Source organism: Sinocyclocheilus anshuiensis, unplaced genomic scaffold (assembly GCF_001515605.1).
Source record: "Sinocyclocheilus anshuiensis isolate Anshui unplaced genomic scaffold, SAMN03320099.WGS_v1.1 scaffold916, whole genome shotgun sequence".
In the NCBI taxonomy this organism is placed as follows: Eukaryota; Metazoa; Chordata; class Actinopteri; order Cypriniformes; family Cyprinidae; genus Sinocyclocheilus; species Sinocyclocheilus anshuiensis.
In genome coordinates this window covers 680,712-703,791 of record NW_015548264.1, presented here as the reverse complement: position 1 = coordinate 703,791, position 23,080 = coordinate 680,712, and the positions used below count along the sequence as shown (strand labels likewise).

The following is a 23,080-nucleotide window of genomic DNA, read 5'->3' as shown; positions in this document are numbered from 1 at the left end:
TGCCTATTTTTCTTTTTCATTTTCTTTTGGTTTTAGTTTTAATTTTAATTGTAGTAATTCGACTTTTTACTTTTATTTCCGTGAACTGCCAAGGCAACATTTCTAATCCTTCCATTTTTAAGTTTTTCATTTAATAGTTATATTTTATCTCAATTTATTTGTACAACACTGATATATATAGTTAATTTTCTTTTTTATATATATTTTTATATATTAATATATTTGATCCAGACCTCATTTATAAAATAGACACTGAAATTTCATTTGGCTTATATTAATAATTCTAAAACTCTAGATTGATTCCGCATCGGTCACTCTGATGGATCAGAACTTGGTTGAAGAAAAAATGGATATAAGCAAAGTCTTTGAAGAGTTATGCAAAAGTATTTCAACAAAGTATTTCCACTTTGATGAGGTAAGTTGATTTAGGGCTTGGGGATTAGCTGTGGTATTTTCAAATGTAGATATTTTATAGGTGAAATATCACAACATCCTCATATCATTAAGTTGAGCATATTACAAGACGCATTCATTCTTTTTAAAGGACTCCAGGATTGAGCCTGCCCTGACAAATGTCACATTCTGCCCAAAAAGAGTGATTAATGACCAACTAATGAACCCATCACTCAGGAGGCCCAATCCATACAGCATATCCCACAGGTGCTTTCTTCTTTCTTATTATGTGTGTATTTGTGGTTCTTTCACATCACAAAATGATCTCAAATCTTTAATTGATTTGCATAAATGCAGTGAGAGAGCAGAGAGGGCTGCGAACAGGAAGAGGCCTGTGAATACGACCGCTCGAGCGTACAGAGCCTGGTTTCAGTGGTGGAGGTGTCAACTATCAATGGATGATTATCTTAACTACATTTCTAATCAGGTTAGTTTATAATAGGAGTGTGTGTTTACGGCAGTGGTGGACGAAGTACACAAATCAAGTACTTGAGTAAATGGAGACTCGCACTAAACGGATCATTTGAATCAGTGAGTTGTCGACTCGAGAACAACTGCAATCGGTTCATTCTAATTCGTGAATGAATCGTTTGGTGCGATTTGCGAACCGATTTTAAAAGGTTAATTGAAAAGAATCAGTTCGTTCTTGAATCAGACACCGCTTCTGCGTATCGGAGCACGTGATATATTATAAGGAGTAACGATATGTTTTATGAAATGTAGTGAAGTAAAAAGTACGATCTTATGCTTTGGAATTTAGTGAAGTAAAAGTAAAAGTTACTCAAAATAAAACTACTCCAGTAAAGTACAGATACTTGAAAAATTTACTTAAGTACAGTAACGAAGTAAAACTACTCCGTTACTGTCCACCACTGGTTTACGGGTAATAAATGCTAAATATATTCAGGATTTGTGGACTTTTAACAGTTGTGCTTGTGTTATTTGTGCCCTGGTTTTGAAGGACTCTGATTATCTGTCAGTGCTGTTTCACCTGTATGACAGTGATGATGATGATGATGATGATGATGATGAAGAGGCAGAGAGACACAAGCTGGCTCAGCTGCAGAGAGATGAAAGGAGAAGGTCTGGGTTTTTTTTTTTGTTTGTTTATCCTCCCACATTTACTATGAGAATGATGCATGATGACTTGCACTATTTTATTCTCTATAACTAATGTAAAATGTTGAACATCCATGACACATCCTTTCAACTTATTATACTGTGACAGTCAACAAATGGCTAAACATCAACATATTAATGAATGTACAGTATATTATTATACAGTATTGTTATTTTATTCATATAAAGTTCATTTTTATCTGATCGTCATCTCTTCCAGAAGGCAACAGGAAAGGATCAGTTCACTTAGGAGACAGAAACAAGAATTTGTTCCTGGATTCTGGAACATCAACACCATAGAGATGGGAGGACTGGGAAGGGAACCAGAACTGGATGGCATGTTATAGTTTTCTTTAAAAAAAATACTGGTACATTTATGAAAATGTGTTATTTAGTGTCCAAAACTGCATGAATGAATGCAGAAATATCTGTTTCAGAGAAAAATCCAGAAGAGGAAATACAAGATGCAGTGAGTTCATGTTCCTTTCCTCATAATCTAACACAGCACTTCTGTTTTCCACTGATTACTCCTTCGTCTATCATGTCATGTCGCTGTTATTTTTAGTACAGGCTTCTGTTTAGCAGAAATAAGTTTGAAGCACACAGTCTAGCTCACATAGTCACTTTCTAGTCACTTTTTTGTATAATAGACAGATAGATAGATAGACCGACAGATAGACTGATTGATTGAGTGAGTGATTGATTGATTGCTTGATTGATGTTCTTCAGTCTGAAGGAGAGGAAGGAGAAGGTCCAGCTGCTGGACTTCTGGATGGAGAACAGATGCAGGTCAGGCTGGAGAGGGTCTGGAATGCCCTGCTTCTGCCAGAAGGACAGCGACTCGACATGGCCATCAAATACAGCTCTCATGAGTACAGGGACCATCTGCAGGAGGTACAGATAATGATAATGAACTCTCCTGGCTTTCCATCATTCTCATCCAGGATTTATGTTGTCACGTGGATGTGTTTGTGCCCTCAGGCAATTGCTGCATGGGAGCAGGCTGCTCGGTTGATCCAGAAGAGAGAGCTCTTGCTCTCCAGGTTGGAAGACTTTGAGCGGGAGGCATCTGACCCCAACAGATTTTTCCAGCGAGGTGCATCAGAGGCACAGAAAAATGAATTCTGACACTTGAAATTTGCCGATTTAGATTTAGAAAGATTCTTGCGAAGTGAATCAAATAAGATAATGACTCTAATACAGATCCTTTTCAAATACACAGGTTATAATGGCTCATCCATCGCTAGAATGGAAGAGGCAAGTCAAAGGGAGAAGCTCAACTCTCAGATTTCAGTTGTAGACCAAGAACTGTCCAAGACTATGGGCCACATCACAACCCGTTTCAATGACAACATCAGCTATAAGGTGAGTGCATCAAAGCTTGGTTACACACCATTGGTTATCTGCAGCTGTTTAACATTCTCGCTGCTGTTTTGGTTGTCACAGGGTCGGCCGTACAGAGAGAAGATGCGCTGGGACCGTACTGAGATGCTGTACTGGCTGCAGCAGGAGAGGCGGGTCCAGTCTCTGGAGATGTTTGTAGATGGACAGATGGCTCTGCCTGTAAGGCTTCCTCCTCTGAACCAAAGCAAGGAGCTTCACTTAGGCAACCATCAAACCCTCCAGGAACAACCTCTGTCACACTGTGAGAGAAATGGCCAATTATTGCAACACTGTGAACTCTAAAAAATATACCATTGTAGTCCAAACACTAGCAAATAAAGCAAGATCTGTCAGTTTTATAGACCTTTTTGATTACTGGTTTAGTATATTCTCACTAGTTTGCTGAAGAACTTTCAGACTTTGAAAAGGAGTTGGCTTAAGACTTGTACATTTTTTTAAATGATTTATTTTATGTATCTATATCCTTACTTTGGCAGCTTAGAAATAAAATCAGAAAATATATTATGAAATGTGGGAAAAAATACATTTATTTTTTCATACATCCATTTTGTGTGAAAATTTGCATTTTGTTTTACAGTGTCTATATTACACAAATTGCATGCTAAAAATAATATAATAGAACTAACAATATCAATGTGAAGTAATCAACTCTACAAATAATTGCGTATTAAATACATGTTGGGTTATTTTAGAATCATTGAGATATTCTTAGTTTTTATTAATATTTTTAATGTTAATATTTTCAATATTTCCAATTTTAATTAAAAAGTTTTAGTAATTTTGTTGTGTGGTTTTGTCATTTTTATTTTTAAACTAGCTAAAATAAAATAAGTTTTTTTTTATTTATTTTGTTTACATTTTGTTCACTAAGTGTTTATCTTATTTTAGTGGTTTTAATTTTAAATAAATATTATAACCCTGCAACACTGTACAAACATATACAATTATATGTAGTGTAGAAATTACCAATGATAAATAATCATTTTAAATTAATTGTTATTTTATTATTAACTTGTTTTATTATCTGTTAGTTCAATATTTTACATATATATTAGACACAGGGAATACACTGTCCTTTCTTTTATCTTGCAACACATACCAGAATAGTAACAGATATTATGTGCTTAACTTCCCCTTCATGACAGTATTACTGTACTCTGCTATGTAATATGCAACAATTACCTTTTTTAGATAACTAATCATTATTTGTTCATAAAGATTATATAGGATATATAAGACGTTTCTAAATATGATGTACTGTATTACCTTTTCTCTCTGTCTCTCTTTTTAGTTTGTTTTATTTTGTTTTTTGTTGAGTTGTGTTGTTTCACTTACTCCCAGTAGTTGGCAGTGCACTATTTCCCGTTTGTTTTTATGTCTCCAATCAACAGAAGAGAAGAGGAGATTCGAGGCGCTCTGATTGGCTGTGTGCACACACGTCATCTTTTCTGTTTCTAAACGTTTCCTGTCAAATTTACCATTTGGGATTCATACACCTCTATATAAGACGTTTCTAAATATGATGTACTGTATTACCTTTTCTCTCTGTCTCTCTTTTTAGTTTGTTTTATTTTGTTTTTTGTTGAGTTGTGTTGTTTCACTTACTCCCAGTAGTTGGCAGTGCACTATTTCCCGTTTGTTTTTATGTCTCCAATCAACAGAAGAGAAGAGGAGATTCGAGGCGCTCTGATTGGCCGTGTGCACATCACGTCATCTTTTCTGTTTCTAAACGTTTCCTGTCAAATGTTCCATTTGGGATTCATACACCTCTCTGTGTTCTAGATATTTCTAACAAAATGACAGCGAATAATAAGGAATCAGCGGGTACGTCTTCATATTTTTATGCTTAATATTTCAAACTCCGGCTTAAAAGAGCAGAATTATTTATTTCATGCAGTCTTATCTGATCAAAACAACACCAGTGGTCTTGAAAATAATAATATCCATTTATGAACAACAAATTACTGTCTATAAACATATTCAATTTATACAGAGATGACAATTTATTATTATGGTAATAGTCATTTAGCTTTGAAGATGATTCGAGCTAACGTACACGGACAAAAAAGAAACAACAGCCCGTTATGGTAAATATGAGACCTTTTTAGTGATACTACAGTAACGTTATTTCCTTATGAAGTATCAGTTAAATCATTTGACTTTATTTCCATTTAAAGTGATCGTTTGTAAACAGCGAGTTAAACTGACATGTTTTGAGTTTTGAAGTATTAAAAGTCAACGGTGTCCATCAGCAAAGTCTTGCTCTCAATGACATCCATCAGCCACTTCTCCCTGAACCTCGTTTGTCCTGGAATATGTTTGGACCTGTTGGTTTCGACGAGGAAGTGAACGTCCACCGGCAGTGTGTTTGGTTTGATTCTGGAGATTTCTATGGTGAAATACACGCTGGATGTGACTCTCGGGATCGGGGCGCTTGGGGTCGGCATGCTCCATTTGGCTTCGTACTGGTACTGCGTTTTAAACTCCAACTCGGTCTCCTGGAGAAACCTCAGACTGTAGAGCCAGCCAGGCTGCTCTATCTCCCATGTGTCCATGTAATGTCTGATCTGTTGCTCTCCGATCTCGATTGTGAAGTCTTTGCTTGAGATCCAGTCGATGGTTTTGATTTTATGCTCACATTGTGCGTTATTTGCGCTGTCCATCTCCATAGCTGTCAGTGTTTCTGAAATGTTGACGTGGGTTTCCATGGTGATGACTGACAGCGCACTAAAACGCGATGTTTGACTAATTATTTTAGTAGCCTACTTTTATATTCCACTGTTATTTTTGGATTTTCTCACCACATTTTTACTTATATTGTTAAATATTTGTATGACATACTTTCTTCTGTGGAACACAAAAGAAGACATTTCGAAGTTGTTATTTTGTCATGTTTAGTTGAATGAATGGAGACTTCACATTTCCATATGACCCGTGAACTGTATTTCAAGTTTTCAAACCATACCATAGCTTTGTATCAGCAACAAACCGAAAGTTTAAGTTGTTATTCATAGAAAATGTCCGCCTTCGGTGAGCTGTTAACCACTGGCGAGTTGGTGAGATTAACTGACTCGTGAATGAATGATTCAGACCTGTGTTGTGAACTGAATCAATAATACATTGAAAAGATCTGACTCAAAAGAACAATCCGTTCACAAACTTGAGATCTTAAGTTACTTCTGTCATTTGTTCTGTTCGACTTTGAATATAACGCATGAGAAATCAAGAGAGAGAGAAATTTGCATGCAGAAAATGAAGCCTATTTTCAAAACCATTAATATTCTTTTGGCATTTATCACTATGCTAATTTTAATAATTTTCATTTGTTTTTATTTTTAATAATACGATTGTATTTAATAGTAATAATGATTTATATAATTATTATTTTATTTATATAAAAATGAAATATTGTTACATTTAGAAAAATGTCATTTTATTAATATTAAAATTTCATTTTTAGACAGGATAATGTTTGTTACTGTGTTACAGTAAAGAAATTTTGTTGTAAAAACTGTTGAACAATTATTATAATGAGAATGAAGCACTCATTCTGCTCTTGCTTCATGAATAAGGTCCATTGTCTTTATGCAAAATATACTTTCTTCTTACTTTCATTATACTCATTCACTTTAAATATTAAATATTGTGGTAAGATGTCCTGGATGATTTATTATTCTTAGTAACATTATATATCATTAATTTAATAAAACAAATACCAGTCTTTCTATTTAAAGGTCTCCGGTAAGCTAATTCTAATCATTTTAATGTATGCAAATTTTAATAATAAAATATTATTAAATAAATATAAAATATTATGTTTTCATTTTGTGTATGAACTAAAAACGACCATTTTTTGATACTTTATTACAGTAATGAGAATTTGTTCATGAAAATGAAGCTCGTTCTGTTCATGCTTCATGCATAATGCTGTTTTTAGCATAATGCTATGCAGTTCTTAGGATTTTCTGCATGGTTTCTTACATATGATTGATTTCTTAATATTAAACATTATTAATTTAATAATAACAAATAACGATCTTTCTCATTACAGGTTGCCTTTAAAATGAGAAAATCTCCTACCTAATGTATTATCATGGAGTCCTTATTTAGTGGATGTGAAGTGCCAAAAACTTTGACTGAGCTCTGCAGGGCTCAGCAGCTCTGATGCCCAATCCACACACACGTCTGTTTTCTCAAGGAATATCCCAGAATTCCCTCGAGTAACCTCGCCGCATGTCGCGCATCAGGAGCACACTGGACACCGTTACCAAAGCCGTGAGCGGAACGGTGAACACCGACCTCCTCGCCAAGATCACACGCCTCAAACCCGGTGCCGCCCAGGGCAAAACTATAGAGGTTAAAGTGGAATGTCCCGAGGCAGAGGCCGGCGCTGTCATGACCATGGCAGCACCTGAGCCGCCCAGGGAGAAAGAGGTGAAAAAAGATACAGAACCTCATAAAGAAGCCCCAAAATCTCTCAGCAATTTGTCGAGCAGTGCAGGAAACACAACCAGTGCGGTTGCAAAGCAAACACTGCAACGTTTTCAGCCCGCAGCGTTCACAACCAACATGGATGAAATGTACAATCACCTGGCTGAACATGTCAATACCTACTTTGGAAGTGACACACAAAATGACAAAAGGTCACGAGACACGGCATCCTCGCCATCTCAGATCCAACCTAGCACTCTTCCAAAAAGTAGCAAGGATCATATCCTAATGGCGGTGCCTGTGTCCCATAGATCCACACCAGAAACGCCCCCTACTATTGACAAGGACGGCTCTGTCCCAAGTCCACAAGCCCCTTCTGCCCCAGCTCAGAATGAGGGTGTTTCAACCATCCCCATATCGCCAAGGAAAGGCATCAGTCATTACCTGTCCTATCCCAGGCCCAGCGTCCAGGCTTTTGTAGGAAACTACATCGCTCCCCTCGTCCCAAAGTTCAGAGCGGATTCAAAGAGTGGCACAGTGGAGAAGGACAAAACCTCTGGATCTGAACTAGCCGCGTCCCAGGATGCAAAGAGTGCAGAAAGCAAGGAGAAAAAAGAGGCAGACGAGAAAGCACAGAGACTGCTGTCTCAGAGGGAGAAGGTAGATTAATATCATTGTAATTTTAATAGAATGTTTAATTGAGATCTTTTTTGAGTGAAAGCCGTGTGTTTCCACTAAAATACCAACTTTGGTATTTTAGTGTGGTCTGCAGTATAGTTTTTTTGGGTTGATCTAATGAAAATTGCCAAAATGAAATAATAATATTATATGGTCCTACAAGTTGGCGTAATTTTCTTTATGCGAAAAAATCAATAAATAATAATAATAATTAAAAATAAAATAATATTTGATGAAAAATAAATTATAATTATATAAATTGTATTATATTTATTATATAAAATTATTATTATAATCTGTATTCTATAAAAAATTAATATTGTTTGAGAAATGTGTGTATATATATATTCTATTATTTTTATTTCTCTTATTTTTTATTATTGCAATACAAAAAAAGTATTGGCCCTAAAGAAAGACTTAATTATGCTACATTTATTCAACAGAACACATTTGCATGTACAGTGGCATGCGAAAGTATAGCGGTTAAAAGGATAGTTCCCCTAAAGATGGACTGTCATCATTTACTCACACTCAAGTTGTTCCAAACCTGTACGAAAGAAGATATTTTGAAGAGTGTTGGTAACCAAGCAGTTGATGGTAGCCATTGGCTTCCATAATATATACAGTGAGTGACATGCGAAAGTTTGGGAACCCCTGGCAGAATCTGTGAAAATGTGAATAATTTTAACAAAATAAGAGAGATAGCTGAAATTATGCCACACACAGTACCAAGGAACCAAGAGTTCCCAAACGTTTGAAGGGGGTTATTTTAATAATTTCAGCAATTTTCTGTCTTGTGGACTATATGTAAACATATTTTATGTAACATCTCTTACTCAGGACAGTACTAAATAAAAAATAACATGCGTTTTGTATGATCTCTCTTATTTTGTTAAAATTATTCACGTTCACAGATTCTGCAAGGGGTTCCCAAACGTTCGCATGCCACTGTAGTGCCTTCTGCTCATGTTTTGTAAATGAGGCCCATTGCCTTTGTGCCAATTATAATGATTTCCTTTTGATTTTGGGGCCAGTTATCACCCAAAACTTTCTTTTGTTAGAAGCTGAAACATTGATTATAATGAAAACATTGATTGTAATGTTTAAGGATTAAATGTAACTGTTCTGTGTGTCTGTAGATTATAGCACGTGTTAGTGTGGATAACCGAACCAGAGCACTGGTCAAGAGTCTTCAACGAGTCACTGATGTGAAGATCACCATCTGCAGGGTGGAGGAACTGAGCTTCCACCTGCTGGAGTTTCCTGAGACCAGAGGGGTGGCAGTCACTGTACGTTTGTGTCCAACCATCTGCCATATCCGGATTTATTTTTGTAAGTTGTAATCTCCGTCAATAACTTTCTATGTTTAATTTCGTCCTTTCTCTCACTGGCTGTAGGAGAAGGTCATCCCGTGTCTGCTGCGTTTGAGGCAGGCAAGAGACGTCAATCTGCAGGCTGCAGTGAGACAGGCTCTGGCCCTGGTGGGCTACACTGACCCGGTCAAAGGCAGAGGGATACGTGTCCTCTCCATCGACGGAGGAGGGACCAGGTGACAGACACATGACAGCTGGGGAAAATGATTAACCTAAAGTTAACATATTGTGAAAGTACTTTAAGATAAAAGTAGGTCAGCCCAAATTTACCTAAAAGTAGGTCATCCAAAAATAGAACTGACACAATTTTGCAATCCCTTTAGGTGTTGTCCATCATCGTAGGCTAATTTTCATACTTTAAATTTGTCATGATTTTACCAACAATAAAATGTAAAATAAAATATATATTAAAAATAAAATAAAGTCACAGCAGTGGAATATGATATTCTTAAGATATGATTTACTTAATCTAAGTAAAAAAAATTAAATTGTTGTCTACACTAAAATGTGTAGTTGTCTGTGTGTGTGTGTGTGATATATAATTATCAATTAAAAACTATATGGAATATTTAAATTTAAGTGTTTTGAATTGAAGTGAGCAGCAAAAAGCTCAAACGTAATTAAAAGTAGTGATAAAATAAACTGTGACGAGGTATATATACCTTATATATACCTTGTACACACATTTCCATACGTTTTTATATCCTGAAATGTAATAAAAAAAAAAAAAAAAGTTAATGTGCATGATATCATCTATGTCAACTACTCTTGAACTACTCTTATTTTGTTTCAGTGAATCCTTATCCTTATGTTTCATGTTATAAGATCAATACTATATGTGCAGTGAAATGCTCTGTGTGCAGGCCTGTAATTTGATGTAATTGTTTTGTAGGGGTTTGGTTGCATTACAGGCTTTGCACAGGCTGGAGAGTTTGACAGGGAAGCCCATCTATCAGCTGTTTGACTACATATGTGGAGTTAGTACAGGTATATTATTATAACTACTTGGAAAATGTCTATTAGATATAGGAATGAAACTTCCTTTAAATCTGTGTTTTTTTTTTTCTTAGGGGCCATCCTGGCCTGTATGCTGGGTGTGTTCCAGATCCCTCTGGATGAGTGTGAGGAACTCTATCGGAAGTTGGGATCTGATGTCTTTAAACAGAACTTGATTGTGGGCACAGTGAAAATGGGCTGGAGTCACGCGTACTATGACAGCCAGATCTGGGAAGAGATCCTCAAGTAAGACAATGAAGTGAAAAAGCTTTATTTTATTTAATTTTAATTTTTTACTTTATTTTGTTTTATATTATATTTAATTTTATTAGAATTTTTTTTTAAAGTTATTTGAAAAGTGACGTAAACAAGCCCATATGAAACAGAATTGTATTATTTATTTAATTTAATTTACTTTATTGTCATTGTAAAGTGCAACAAAAGTTTGGAGCTAAAAATAGAAATAGCAAATTAATAAAAAAGTAATAAATAATAATATGTAATTATATTAATATAATGTAATCAAATAATAAAGGTAAAGAGACACGTATAAAACTACGCTGAAATGAAAGCAAAAATAAATAGTAATAAAAAAAATAGAGTAGCATAATAATAAAATAACAGAGGTAAAGAGACACATAAAATAAACTTAAAAATAAATAGTAATAAATAGAGATATTATACAGTAAAGTGATTGTAGTACAATGTGTTGCTCCTTTAATGTTTACATTTAGTTTTATTTGAACGTTTTGTTTCTCAACAGAGAAAGAATGGGGCCTGGACTAATGATTGAGACTTCCAAGAACCCTAAATGCCCTAAGGTGGGTTTCAATATATACTTGTAAAAAAAAAATACAATTCTCATATTTTAACTGTTTAGATAAATCCCTCAATGCTTCCTCTAGGTGTCAGCAGTGAGCACCATAGTGAACAGAGGCCTGCCGCTGAAGGCGTATGTCTTCAGGAATTATGACTTCCTGCCAGGGGTTCGTTCACACTACTTGGGCGGCTGCCAGCATAAAATGTGGCAGGCCATTCGAGCATCCTCCGCTACTCCAGGATACTTCCAGGAATTTGTACTAGGAAATGACCTCCACCAGGTAAAGCACGCAACGTCCGGTCTGCATATTCTGCATTACATTCCTTTTTGCTCTCAACTAATCCTTATGTTTTTAAGGCTAATTATTATGATATGACTTTTTTAACATGTTAAGATCCAAGTGCTCTGACTATTTGAGACATCATCCGTGCACAGACATCTTGCAGTATTGAAAATCATTACAAACCCTTTTAGGTTCTTGTCAGAAGAAGAGGGAGGAAAAGCGAACTCTGCACATACATGCACTCAGGCTATTTCCTGTGCTGTCTCATCAGGGCCACACATTCAGACTCATTAGTGTTGTTCTTGAGTGCTGTCACTTAGGGCACTTCAGTTCGGCTCTCAGATTGCTGTCAGAGAGATTATTTAGACTCCTCTCACTTCTCTGATCAGCTTCTCTCAGAATCTCATCGTAGCTTTAACGTGTGGCTGCGTATTTGCAATATGCATCAATTTTTGTGGATACACAAACCAGTTTTGTAAGGGAAAGTGTATGATTTTGAGTAGTTCATGTGTCTGCATTGCCCTTGAGTAGCTGTCAGGTCTGTCTTCATCCAGCTCAAACTGGCACGGTCCCACCGCTGCCACACTGAACGCACCCTCACAGCCTGAGATTTCATCAGCCAAGTGGCAGACGTTAATGTTGAATCGTAGCCCTCAGCGGTGCCTGTTGAGCCATTAGGAAGGCGTCATTCTGTCCGTCTGCCTATTGACACCCACCAAGTTCGCATACAGCTTTTCACAATGTCCCTGTTGTCCCAAAAAGGCCAATAAAGCTGTTAGTCACCGAGCTAAATGAATGCCCAGATTCATTCAGAGTCCGATGAGTTCTGAGGTCAATAGGAAGATGGGCCTGTTATTAGAAATGGTGGGATAAAACAGCATGTGAAGGATTGTAACTAATAAATTAATTATTTTTACAATTTTAATATTTTTTTTAAATAATATTTAAAAAAATTAATTATATGAATTTATTCAGAATCCATTCAAAATACAATCCATTTCTATTTTTTGGAGGCATAAACTAAAAAAAAATATAAATATTCTGTTCATTTATACATATTTTTAATCTGTTAATTTATTCAAAATACATAAAAAATCTGTTAGATTCTGAATTAAAATTCATTTTGATATTTTTAGGTGGTATAAAATGAAATAAAATGTCCTGATATATCACATGGGTAAATGACATAATTGTTTTTCTATTAGTTTATACATAAGGATTTTCTATATTCATTTATGCGTAATACATAAAAAATACAGCCCATTCATGAATTAAAATGAATTTTGATATTTTTTGATGGCTGCAATATAACAAAGAGTGAAAAATTGAAGGGGGTCTGAATACTTTCCGTACCCACTGTATATCACAAGTAAATAACGTGATTTCTTGTCTGTTCATTTATACATTTATATATTTTAATTTATTAATTTATTCAAAACACATAAAAATACAGTTAGATTCCGAATTAAAATTCATTTTGTCATTTTTTGGGGGCATAAAATAAAATGTAAAAAAATCCTGTTATATCACATGGGTAAATTACATGATGAAGTTAAAAGTTAAAAATGTCCTAATATAATGAGGAAAAAAAATCTTTATTTAAAAAATGAAATTCTTGAAAAGATTATCAAGTCGCTTGCCATAATCTTTTATTATTATTTGTAGATAAAAATAATATTTCAACAAAATGTTGTTCACTTTTTATTAATAGTTGAAAACCTTTGTCCACCAAATCAAAGTCTTATGGTGCAACCAGAAATTGTCCTTCCTTTAAAAAGATTCTTCCCTTTCTTTATAAAGGACACTCTTATGTACCATTGACCCACATGATGCTTTAATGCGTCCATCAGATATAATCCTCATTTTGCGGTCAAATGTTCTTTGGAGAACACTAGACTGGAAATTTGGAGTGACATTGTCCTCAGGGAAGGCCTAATTTATTGGCGAACAAGATGATAATGAACCATTTTTAGATGGTATTCATGTTTCATCTAATAGTCTGTGTAGCTGATTCAAATTTTTTTTTTTGGCTTAAGGGCCAAGCAAACCCATTTAATGCACATTCAATAGGTTCATCTTTCCATAATTCCGCATTCAAAGCTGCTGTGCGATGTTTTGATGTATGTTTTTACTGTGTGGGATGAATGTGTCCTCATTAAAATGCAAATGTAGTGGAGGCTATTGGCTCTAAAACCTGTTGCCAACAAAGCACTCGATGCCCGGTTATATACGAATGCCACCAATGGCAGAACCTCTCTCTATCTCTCGCTCGTTCTCTCTCTCTCTCTTGCTCTGAATAGCTCTTCAGTTTCTTCTCCACATGCCAGGCCTGTAATCTGTTATGCATACTCTCCTCAAGGACTCTCTACCATCAAACAAGAAGTCAGTCCTCAACTGTTTGGTTGTTTTTCTTCTTCATTGATTGAGTCATTGATTCTTTCAGTAAAAGAATAGTTTACCCAAAAATGAAAGGTCTGTCATCGTTGACTCATCCCCATTAAGGAAATATGATTTTCTCTCTCCTGTGGAACACAAAATTAGTTTTTAATGCTGCTCTTATACTTACAAAGCAGTGTTAATAGTATCTTTGAGATGCTATTGTAGTTTTTATTAATAGTTTGAATTAATTTTTATTTTTTTATTTAAAAAAATTTTTTTTCATGATGTCTGTGCAGTTTTATTCATTTATATTTCAGTTTTAGTTTATTTTAGTACAGGTACATTAGTTAAACTACATGAAATTGAGAATTGTTTCTAGCTGAAAAAAATGGCAACTAGCTGAATTTTTTTTTCAGGTAACATTTATTTTATCCCATTGTTCAAGTAACATTTATTTATTTATTTAATGGTTGTAGTTTAGTTAACTATTATAACCATGTTACAAAGTGGATTTTTTTCCCTGTTTTTTTATTTTTATTATTCATGCTAAAAATAACAGTATAAAAGCATCATAGTCTAAATAACTCATGCATCATAGTGATGGGAAGTTCGGTTCTTTTCCGCGAACCGGTTCTTTCTCCGATTTGGTGAAATGGTTCAACCGGTTCACTAAGAAGAACCGGTTAAATCGAACGATTCGTTCGCGAACCGGACATCACTAATGCATCATGTTCCAAGTCTTCTAATGTGATTTTTGAGAGTAACAGAGTGAACCGTAAGCTTGACAAGCACGGTCAACATTTACTTTCATTATATAGAAAAGAGCAGCCTGGACATTCTGCTAAACATCTCCTTTTGTGTTCTACATAAGACAGAAAGTCATACAGGTTTTGAAAGTCATGAGAATGGGTAAATGATGACTGAATGTTAATTTCTGTGTGAAATATCCCTTTAATTATCTTTTGATTGCTTTGATGAGGTAGCATTCGTTATCTTTGGACTCAGAAAGCAGCGTGCAGTTCACTGATACACATCAGTATCCGTGTCACTAAAATGTAGGGCATACTAGAGAAATGAGGGATGCTGTCTAGTGGACGATTTCATCTTGTTTTCTCTGATGTGCTCCTTAAGAGAGGCATGGAAACAGAGAAGGATGATGCCAAGTAAATGCATTTCTGATGCCTCAGGTGAAATGAACACATACCCACGTCTCCTGCAGAGAGATCCTGTGTCCATTATGCTCTACAGTGATGATTCCCATAATCATATCAACTAGAAATGCAAATTCACCTTTTTATGTCGTACCTCTAGTATTTCAAAGAATAATCCACAAAGAAGCCTTGCTTTTGGACAAGAATAGAAGCAGTTATTTTGGCAGAAACTGAAAATTTCTTTTAAATACTATATTTTATTTTCTCCAGTTGTGATAGAGCACACACGAACCTCACTTGATACCTGGCTGTGATGTTGTTAAAATTTGATTGATTTTTGATTTTATCCAGGACGGTGGTCTCTTGATCAGCAACCCTACCACTCTGGCCATCCATGAGAGCAAGTGTTTGTGGCCCAACACACCTGTGCAGTGTGTGGTATCTCTGGGCACAGGCCGATACGAAACAGTAGGCAAGACCAGCTCGAGCACTTATACCAGCTTGAAGACCAAACTCACCAATGTCATCAGCAGCGCCACTGACACTGAAGGTGAGATGATGGGGTCACATGATCACATCTGTCTACTGCCCCTGTGTTGTTCTGTGCTGTGTGTAGCACCTACTGCTCTGCATATCCCTTTGAAGGATCCCAAAGTTGAGCAGCCGAGGTTTATTTTAAGTTCCCAGAGAATTTGATTTTCAGTCTGATTTTAACTGAATTGGATCATTTAGAAAATTAATCAATAAGAATAATCATCTGTAACAATCAAATTAAATTGCATTCAATTAATAAAAATAAATAAATAATATAGTTTAATTAAATTTTAACCATTTAAACATTGAAATAAATTATATAAAATTTATTCAAACTTAAAGCTGCAGTCCGTAACTTCTGGCACTCTAGCAGTTAATAAACAGAACTGCGTGTGTCTTGCGGAAGAACATTGTAGCCGGAGCTGGTGTTCTCGCTTATTATATAAATTTTGTAAATTTTGAACACAAAAAAAGTTATGGACTGCAGCTTTAATAAATTGTATAATATAAATAAAAAATGATATGAACATTTTAAATAATGAAACATTGTTATATTATTTGTGTCTTACTGCATAGACCACTAATGATATCTTCTTGTGTTATGATGCCTGGTTGAATCTGCCACAAAGGAAAGTCCAGGGTCTTCTGAATAATGAGAAAATGTAGCACCTACAGCTCTGCATTTCCCATAAGATCCCAGACTTAGAATCGAACAGCTTAAGTTCATTTTTTAACAAGGTCACTGATCATTTCAGTCTGATGTTAAAAGTTTATATAAAGCCTTTGAACCGTAATTCATCACTTTGAAAACGAATTCCATAAGAATAAAGATTATACATCTTTTGACACAAGAAATGTAAAAAAAAAAACTTTAATTGAATTGAATTTAAATAATAACGTATCTATTTTTTTATTGGAAAAAAATGAAATAATGAAAACTGATATGACATAATGAAACATAAAAATAATAAATCAGTAATAAAACATTGCTATTATTCTATTGTTTGTCACTCACTACGTAAACCTCTTCTTCTTATACTATAGAGGTCCACTCAATGCTGGACGCCCTCCTCCCCCCGAACACTTATTTTCGCTTTAACCCTTACATGAGTGAAGAAATATCATTGGATGAAAACAGACAGGAGAGGCTGGACTTCCTGCAGGCTGAGGGTCAGCGCTACCTGGAGCGTAACGAGAATAAGTTAAAGAAAGTGGCTAGTGTTCTCACTCAAGAAAAGGGCATCGTTCAGAAACTAGCCGAATGGGCCCAACTTAAAGCTGACATGTACGATGGCCTTCCTCTTCGCTCCAAACTCTGAAACTCACACTCTAAACCAAACTAGCTCAACTACTGACTTTCTCCATTGTCTGTTCATCATATAACAAGGTAAACTGTGCGTGTTACTAAATGCAGAGCACTAATTCCTAGTATGGGTCACCATACTTGGCCACATGTCACGTCACTTTTCACTTTTTACATATGTTGCCAATCAAGTCTGTTGCCTCATATTGACGAGCACATATGAAGATTTAAAATGTTTTAGTTTGATTTTAAGGCTTTATTGTTATTGTAAGAACATCTTGTTTGAAACGAAGAGCCTTGGCAGCACTGACTAGCTAGCACTTATATTTGCTGCTTTTCATTTGTTGGGTTGTACTAATGTTATTTTGATCGATTCATTTACAATAGGATAAAGTTGCTGTTGTGTAGTGTCTCTCCTCGAGAAAACCTTAAGTAATAGTCGAATGAACTGACGGTACTGTAATTAGCATGAGGAGAGCTGCTAAATGCATAGACTAAAGTGTGTGTAAATAATTTTCAACCAAACTTTTGAATTTTTTATTTAAATTCAAATGATCAATCTTGTAATTAAATGTCAGACCGCAAAGGTATCCAACGGCACTGATGTTTTAAAGATTTTGCACACAATGTTTCGAAAGCACTTAATTGCAGTCGTATTATTGCTGAAGACAGTTTGCATTGATTATTGTGAAAATACTAATGAAATGATCATTGATTTTGTGTATTATGTTTGAATGCCTCAGTATACAGTTTTCTTTGCTTCTGTGTGCACTTGGCTGGAAAATATTTTACATAATTTATTGGTTCTGTTCAGACTGAGTGTATAATATTGTAAAATATTAACCCTTCAATGCAATGAGTAAAATTATAACAGTGTTGTAGATTCAGTTTTAACAGCTTGATTCAAAAATGGCATTTTCCTAACACCTTAAAACTGTATTCCCTGATGATTATGAAGAGAAATAAATGATTTTAAACCTCAGTTTGTCTCATGGATTTGAGTTTCATAGATTTGTCTCTCTAAAGGTGTCACATAAGATATGTTGAAGTAGTTAGTTAGATTGTCTTTTCACTTAATAAACTATTTTCTTTCTTTCTAATGATAAAGAGCACCTATCATTTAGTATTTATCAGGTATGTATATCTACACTGTATTCCATTTGTAATTAATCTGGGAGTATTTAATAGCCTTTTCCAATTGGTTTGGCTGGCATTTTTGAAGCCTGTCAACTATGCAATAAAACATATATGTTCTCGAATATATTTTAATTTGTAGCCCAAAGAGAAATATAAAAGACAGAATTTATACACTGAAAAAACAAAAACGGTGTAGAAACAATTTTCACTCAGAAATGGTTGGTAAATTTCACAATTACAAAGAAACGGCAAGTAACATTTAATTAAACATTACATTTTAAAGTACAAAGACTGAAATATTATTTTCTTGTAAAACGTAGTAATTTTGGTTTATTTACAACTTCAAAAAATCAGTCACATAGTAGACCACCGTTATACCAAAAAGGTCAGTGAGTTGGTTATTTTCTCAGCGTGAGGAATGTGTTTTATCCATGGAAACGTTCAGTGATGTGTCAAATCCCACAGGTGAGTGCGAGAAGAGGCTATATTTGATAGAAATATGCTCAAATCTGCATTTCAGTGATACTGGGGGATGCCATGTACGTGAGAGACGGCGAACTATTCCTCTAACAAAGATGCAGTGCATGGAAATGCCCTCTTCATTCTTTTTTATTGAACAATTTCTAATCTGGATTGCATCTTATCCAGTTTTGTTACTATCATGCAGTCACTGGAGTTTTTGTCATGATCCATAATCACACAGATGCTGGATGTGTAAAGCATGTGTGTGTTTTCAGCTGAGAAGTTCACTGACTGATAGATCCATTAACATCGAATAACAGCAGATAGGACCGTGTCTGACTCGACTCTTGCATCATCCACCTCCCAGAATCCCCTCAGGCAGGCAATGAAAGACCAGACTGTTGCCTTCTGACACAATTGGCATGTCACTAAGATGATTCCCATATTATTATTTTCTGTAGCATAAATTAGTATTTTACATCTTATTTGTGCATCTGGATTGTCACACTCTTCTACTTTGTAAATTCATATACAGTATAAAGTGTGATATGTCAGTCCCCTATGTATTCTAGACCTGTTCCCTAGCAACCATTTCTTCACCTTCACAAGATCCAGGTTTACAAATGTTGGGCTTCAAGCTCTTGTTTCTGTCGCAGTTCTGCTGGTGTGCCCTAGTTGGCCACCAGATGTCACTGTGTGTTTTTGTTTGAGCACATGGCTTGTTGTCTGTTTGTTGGTGCCATGTGCTCTCCTGTGTATTGTCTTACCCCGCCCTTCTTGTTATCTCATTATTGTTTCAGTTACTCCACCTGTGTCTCCCTTGTTACCCTCCTCGTTTGTCTCCCTATTTATTCTCCTAGTGTCTGCAATCATGTGCTGTTTCGTTGTTTAATGTTATGTCTCAGAGTATTGTCGGATGTGTGTATGTTCCTCTTGTCTTGCCCTGTCTTGGCCTGCCTACCTGTTCTTCCCCCTCTGGGTAGTTTTTGTTGCGGTTTTGTTTTATTTTATTAATAAGACCCATTCTTCCTGCACCTTGAGTCCTCGCTTCTTCCACTCACCCGTCCCTTGACAGTTTCACTTGTCTACTGTAAGGTTTATGATATTTGCTGAGACTAATAATAAGCAGCAAATATGGCTGTTCCAGCACAAAGAGTCGCACTCATTCACTTTCACACCTGTGTTATGGAAATGAATTTGGCATAATGTAGTAGCCAAATGCAGAGTTTATTTACGCATAAATGAAATAACGCTAACCATTCCTTTAATTAAATGTCAATAGTCTGATTTATGATTATAATGAATCATTTACAGTGCTGGGTAGTAACTGATTACATAATCAATTACATAAATGTTCATAATGAGATTACAGTTACTTTTTATGGATTACACGATTACATATTCATAAAATGGCAGTAAATGATTAGGCCAGGGGTGTCCAAACTCGGTCCTGGAGGGCCGGTGTCCTGAAGAGTTTAGCTCCAACCCCAATTAGACACACCTGAACCAGCTAATCAAGCTCTTATTAGGCATACTAGAAACTTAAAGGCAGGTGTGTTGCTGAAGAGTTTAGCTCTAACCTCAATTAAACACACCTGAACCAGCTAATCAAGCTCTTAATAGGCATACTAGAAACTTGAAGGCAGGTGTGTTGAGGCAAGTGGGAGCTAAACTCTGCAGGACACCGGCCCTCCAGGACCGAGTTTGGGCACCCCTGGATTAGGCTATTGATTCATTCTCCCTAATTCTTCTTTTTTTCTCTTTTAATGTTTCCTTTCCAAAATCCTACTCTGTCATACCATTTAGCTTTAACTATATTCACAATATAGAATGGCCATGTAAATAATTTTGTGATCCATGCTTCTGAATTGGGGGGAAAAAGGCAATCTAAAAGTAATCTAAAAAGTAGTCAGAATACACTACCTAAAATGAGTAACCTAAATTATGTTACTGGCTTCAATTTTCTCCATGTAATCTAATGGATTATATTTTGTAAGTAATCTACCAAGCACTAGTCATTTATAACTTTTTTATACAAAGAGGTAGGGTATCATTTGAGAGCATAATTGTCAGTAAATATTTAAAAATGAAACCTGCTGCATTTTTTATTTGTTTGGTTAACATACTCGCACCCCAGAAAACTTCCCCCACTGGAAAAAGAACATATAAACAAACAACCAGCCTACCGGTTGGCTCTGGTATACATACTGTATGGATTATTTCTGAATGATATATGTCTCCAAAGCTGCCTGCAAACCAATTTAGGAAGTGGGACTTATAAACAAAGCCAGTCTGCATTTGCTCAGAGAGATGTGAGCTACAATTGTATTGAGAGTACACTTGAAGTAGCCTATCAGTGCAGACTTTCTTGTTTAAAAATACTCTTGAAAGTTTTGAAACTGGTTAGACTTTAGTTTCCATGTCTTTTATTTTCACTCTCACTACATGCTACTCTTTTTAATGTTTTTTTTCCATCTGTTGTGCCTTGTAGTCCTTATATTTCCCTGATAGTACAGATGTCCCATGACATTCAGGACTCTTTGAGAACAATCACGGTTTCATGCACAGTAAGTGGAAACATCTATTCACAATTTGAGAAGACGTGGCTGGGTATCAGACATGACGCTGTCAGTGGGAAGACTAACATGCTCATTTTCACTTGCACTGCCAAACCACCACCATAAATCAGATGTCCTACACTGAGGGAAAAAAAATCACAAAGCAACGCTACCCACCTGCACAAACACATGCCTAAATATGGCTTTGGCAAAGTAATTTAGATAATTGTGTAGAATGGAAATTGTAGATTTAAGTTGGATTGGTTTTCTTCCATGACTACTTTTAATGATATGCTTATAATGACATGAACTCATTTTGTTTGTGTGTGTTACTGATATTGTATCCATTTAAAAGTTTACACTGTTTTTTTTTAATGATGCTTCTGTTTACCAATGTAACATTTAATTGATCAAGTAGTACATTGCCGTTTGATTTTTTTATGCATTTTAAAGTTTTTTTTTTTTTTTTTACCTGTGATGTCAAACCCCAATTTGAGCAGAATTTACAAAGAAAACACTGTTACAAAATCCTTTAATCATTCTGATGCGCTCATTTGCCATTCTAATGTGTGTGTAATAATATGTGAAGAGTTTATTTGCAAAAACAGATAACTTTTTATGATGTTACCATGTTTTTATTGTCTTTTATTGTGCTAGTTAGCTGTATTTTTTAGTTATTTTTTAACCTAATCAAAATAACCCAACTGCAGCTTGATTGAGATTAATTGGAATGCACAATGAAAAAACTAATTGTTTAAAACGGAGTTATCTGTTTTTGCAAATGAACTCTTCATGTAATCATCACATTATGTATACACAGAATATATTATTTTATATTTTTATTAAAGTATAGAATTTTTATTAGATATTTATCAAATTAAATATATTGTATTTTATGTTTTAAATTATATTATTGAATATTATGGAAACTGTTGGTTTTTATATTTAATTATTATTATATTTTTTATTGTAAGCACAGTTAAAATTGTTGATAAATAATTAGTAAAAACAAATGTGACCCTGGACCACAAACCCAGTCTTAAGTAGCACGAGTATGCCAAAATCATGAGGATATTAGGAAAGAAACTTTACATTATCAAAGAACATTTTCACTTCAGTCAAGCCAGTTCAAGCACTCTCAAAAACTCCCATAATAATCTCTCAAGCTGTTTACACTGTGAAATTAATATCTTACTTACACTCGTACATCTTCACGTTGTTGTTTCTGATTAATTAGCCAGAGAATTCAGTCAGCGAGCGCGCGCGGAGACGAAACAGCGTGTTTCAGCGGTGACTCTTCTGAACGCCTCTGATTGGTCCTTGCATTCATAAACTCAACAGAATCGTATATGATTGGTTATAATGCGCAGTGTTTTAAAAAACGCGTGTGTCTCTGGCTCTGTGCCAGCCAGCGAACGCAGATTTGAATTTAGCAGCTGGTGACGTTTTTCTTTTTTATATATATATAGTTTACAGGACAAACTGAGCATTTCACCCAAAATTGTTTGGTGTGATATGATTCCAAATTTAGGGGGACCAAAGGGGGGCAACCCCCTAGAACCGCCCCTGAGTCCAGGGTCACAAATTATGAATGGGTGAATTTAAAAGGCATGTTCACCCAAAATGAAAATACAATGGAAGTCGATGGCTACCAGTTTCGTTTCTATCTTTCTTCAAAACATCTTTTGTGTCGAATAGAAGAAAGAAACCATAGCCTACAGGAAAATTTTCATTTTGGGGTAAACTATCCCTTTAAGTTTGAGGAGCCTCAAATCCATCATTTAAATAAAAATACGCCTTTCTTTCAAAAACAAGTAAATTGAACAAAAACAACTTTTGAACCATAATTCTTTTTACGTCGGAAGTATACAAAACGTGTTATTTGTATGACAAGAGTCCAGTAGTGCTGTTTGTGTGTTTGTGTCTGTATGACAAGAGTCCAGTAGTGCTGTTTGTGTGTTTGTGTCTGTATGACAAGAGTCCAGTAGTGCTGTTTGTG

General features: G+C 35.4%; 2 protein-coding genes across 2 annotated transcripts in view; both read left to right on the top strand.

The window, feature by feature from the left end:
- ccdc87 (coiled-coil domain containing 87) overlaps positions 1-3,306 on the top strand; it is a 7,821-nt gene extending 4,515 nt beyond the window's left edge. Inside the window, exons 10-19 of the mRNA XM_016443075.1 lie at positions 296-415; positions 545-660; positions 751-880; positions 1,415-1,536; positions 1,793-1,908; positions 2,010-2,041; positions 2,302-2,466; positions 2,554-2,668; positions 2,795-2,937; positions 3,019-3,306. Of these exons, the coding sequence (XP_016298561.1) occupies positions 296-415; positions 545-660; positions 751-880; positions 1,415-1,536; positions 1,793-1,908; positions 2,010-2,041; positions 2,302-2,466; positions 2,554-2,668; positions 2,795-2,937; positions 3,019-3,258 (1,299 nt within the window). The 3' untranslated portion in view covers positions 3,259-3,306. The remainder of the gene's footprint in view (positions 1-295; positions 416-544; positions 661-750; positions 881-1,414; positions 1,537-1,792; positions 1,909-2,009; positions 2,042-2,301; positions 2,467-2,553; positions 2,669-2,794; positions 2,938-3,018) is intronic.
- Positions 3,307-4,694: 1,388 nt separating this feature from the next.
- On the top strand, positions 4,695-17,019 carry pnpla8 (patatin-like phospholipase domain containing 8). Its single transcript, XM_016443118.1, has 10 exons — positions 4,695-4,800; positions 7,028-8,067; positions 9,225-9,374; positions 9,483-9,634; positions 10,351-10,445; positions 10,529-10,700; positions 11,218-11,275; positions 11,360-11,554; positions 15,439-15,637; positions 16,666-17,019. Exons 2-10 carry the CDS (start codon positions 7,210-7,212, stop codon positions 16,938-16,940), a joined length of 2,154 nt encoding a protein of 717 aa, XP_016298604.1. The 5' UTR covers positions 4,695-4,800; positions 7,028-7,209; the 3' UTR covers positions 16,941-17,019.
- The last annotated feature ends 6,061 nt before the right edge of the window (positions 17,020-23,080 follow it).

Coding starts and splice junctions, on each gene's coding strand:
- pnpla8 (XM_016443118.1), top strand. CDS start 7,210: ATGTCGCGCATCAGGAGCACACTGGACACCGTTACCAAAGCCGTGAGC. Junction 11,555..15,438: donor TAGGAAATGACCTCCACCAG/GTAAAGCACGCA, acceptor GATTTTATCCAG/GACGGTGGTCTCTTGATCAG. Junction 15,638..16,665: donor CAGCGCCACTGACACTGAAG/GTGAGATGATGG, acceptor CTTATACTATAG/AGGTCCACTCAATGCTGGAC.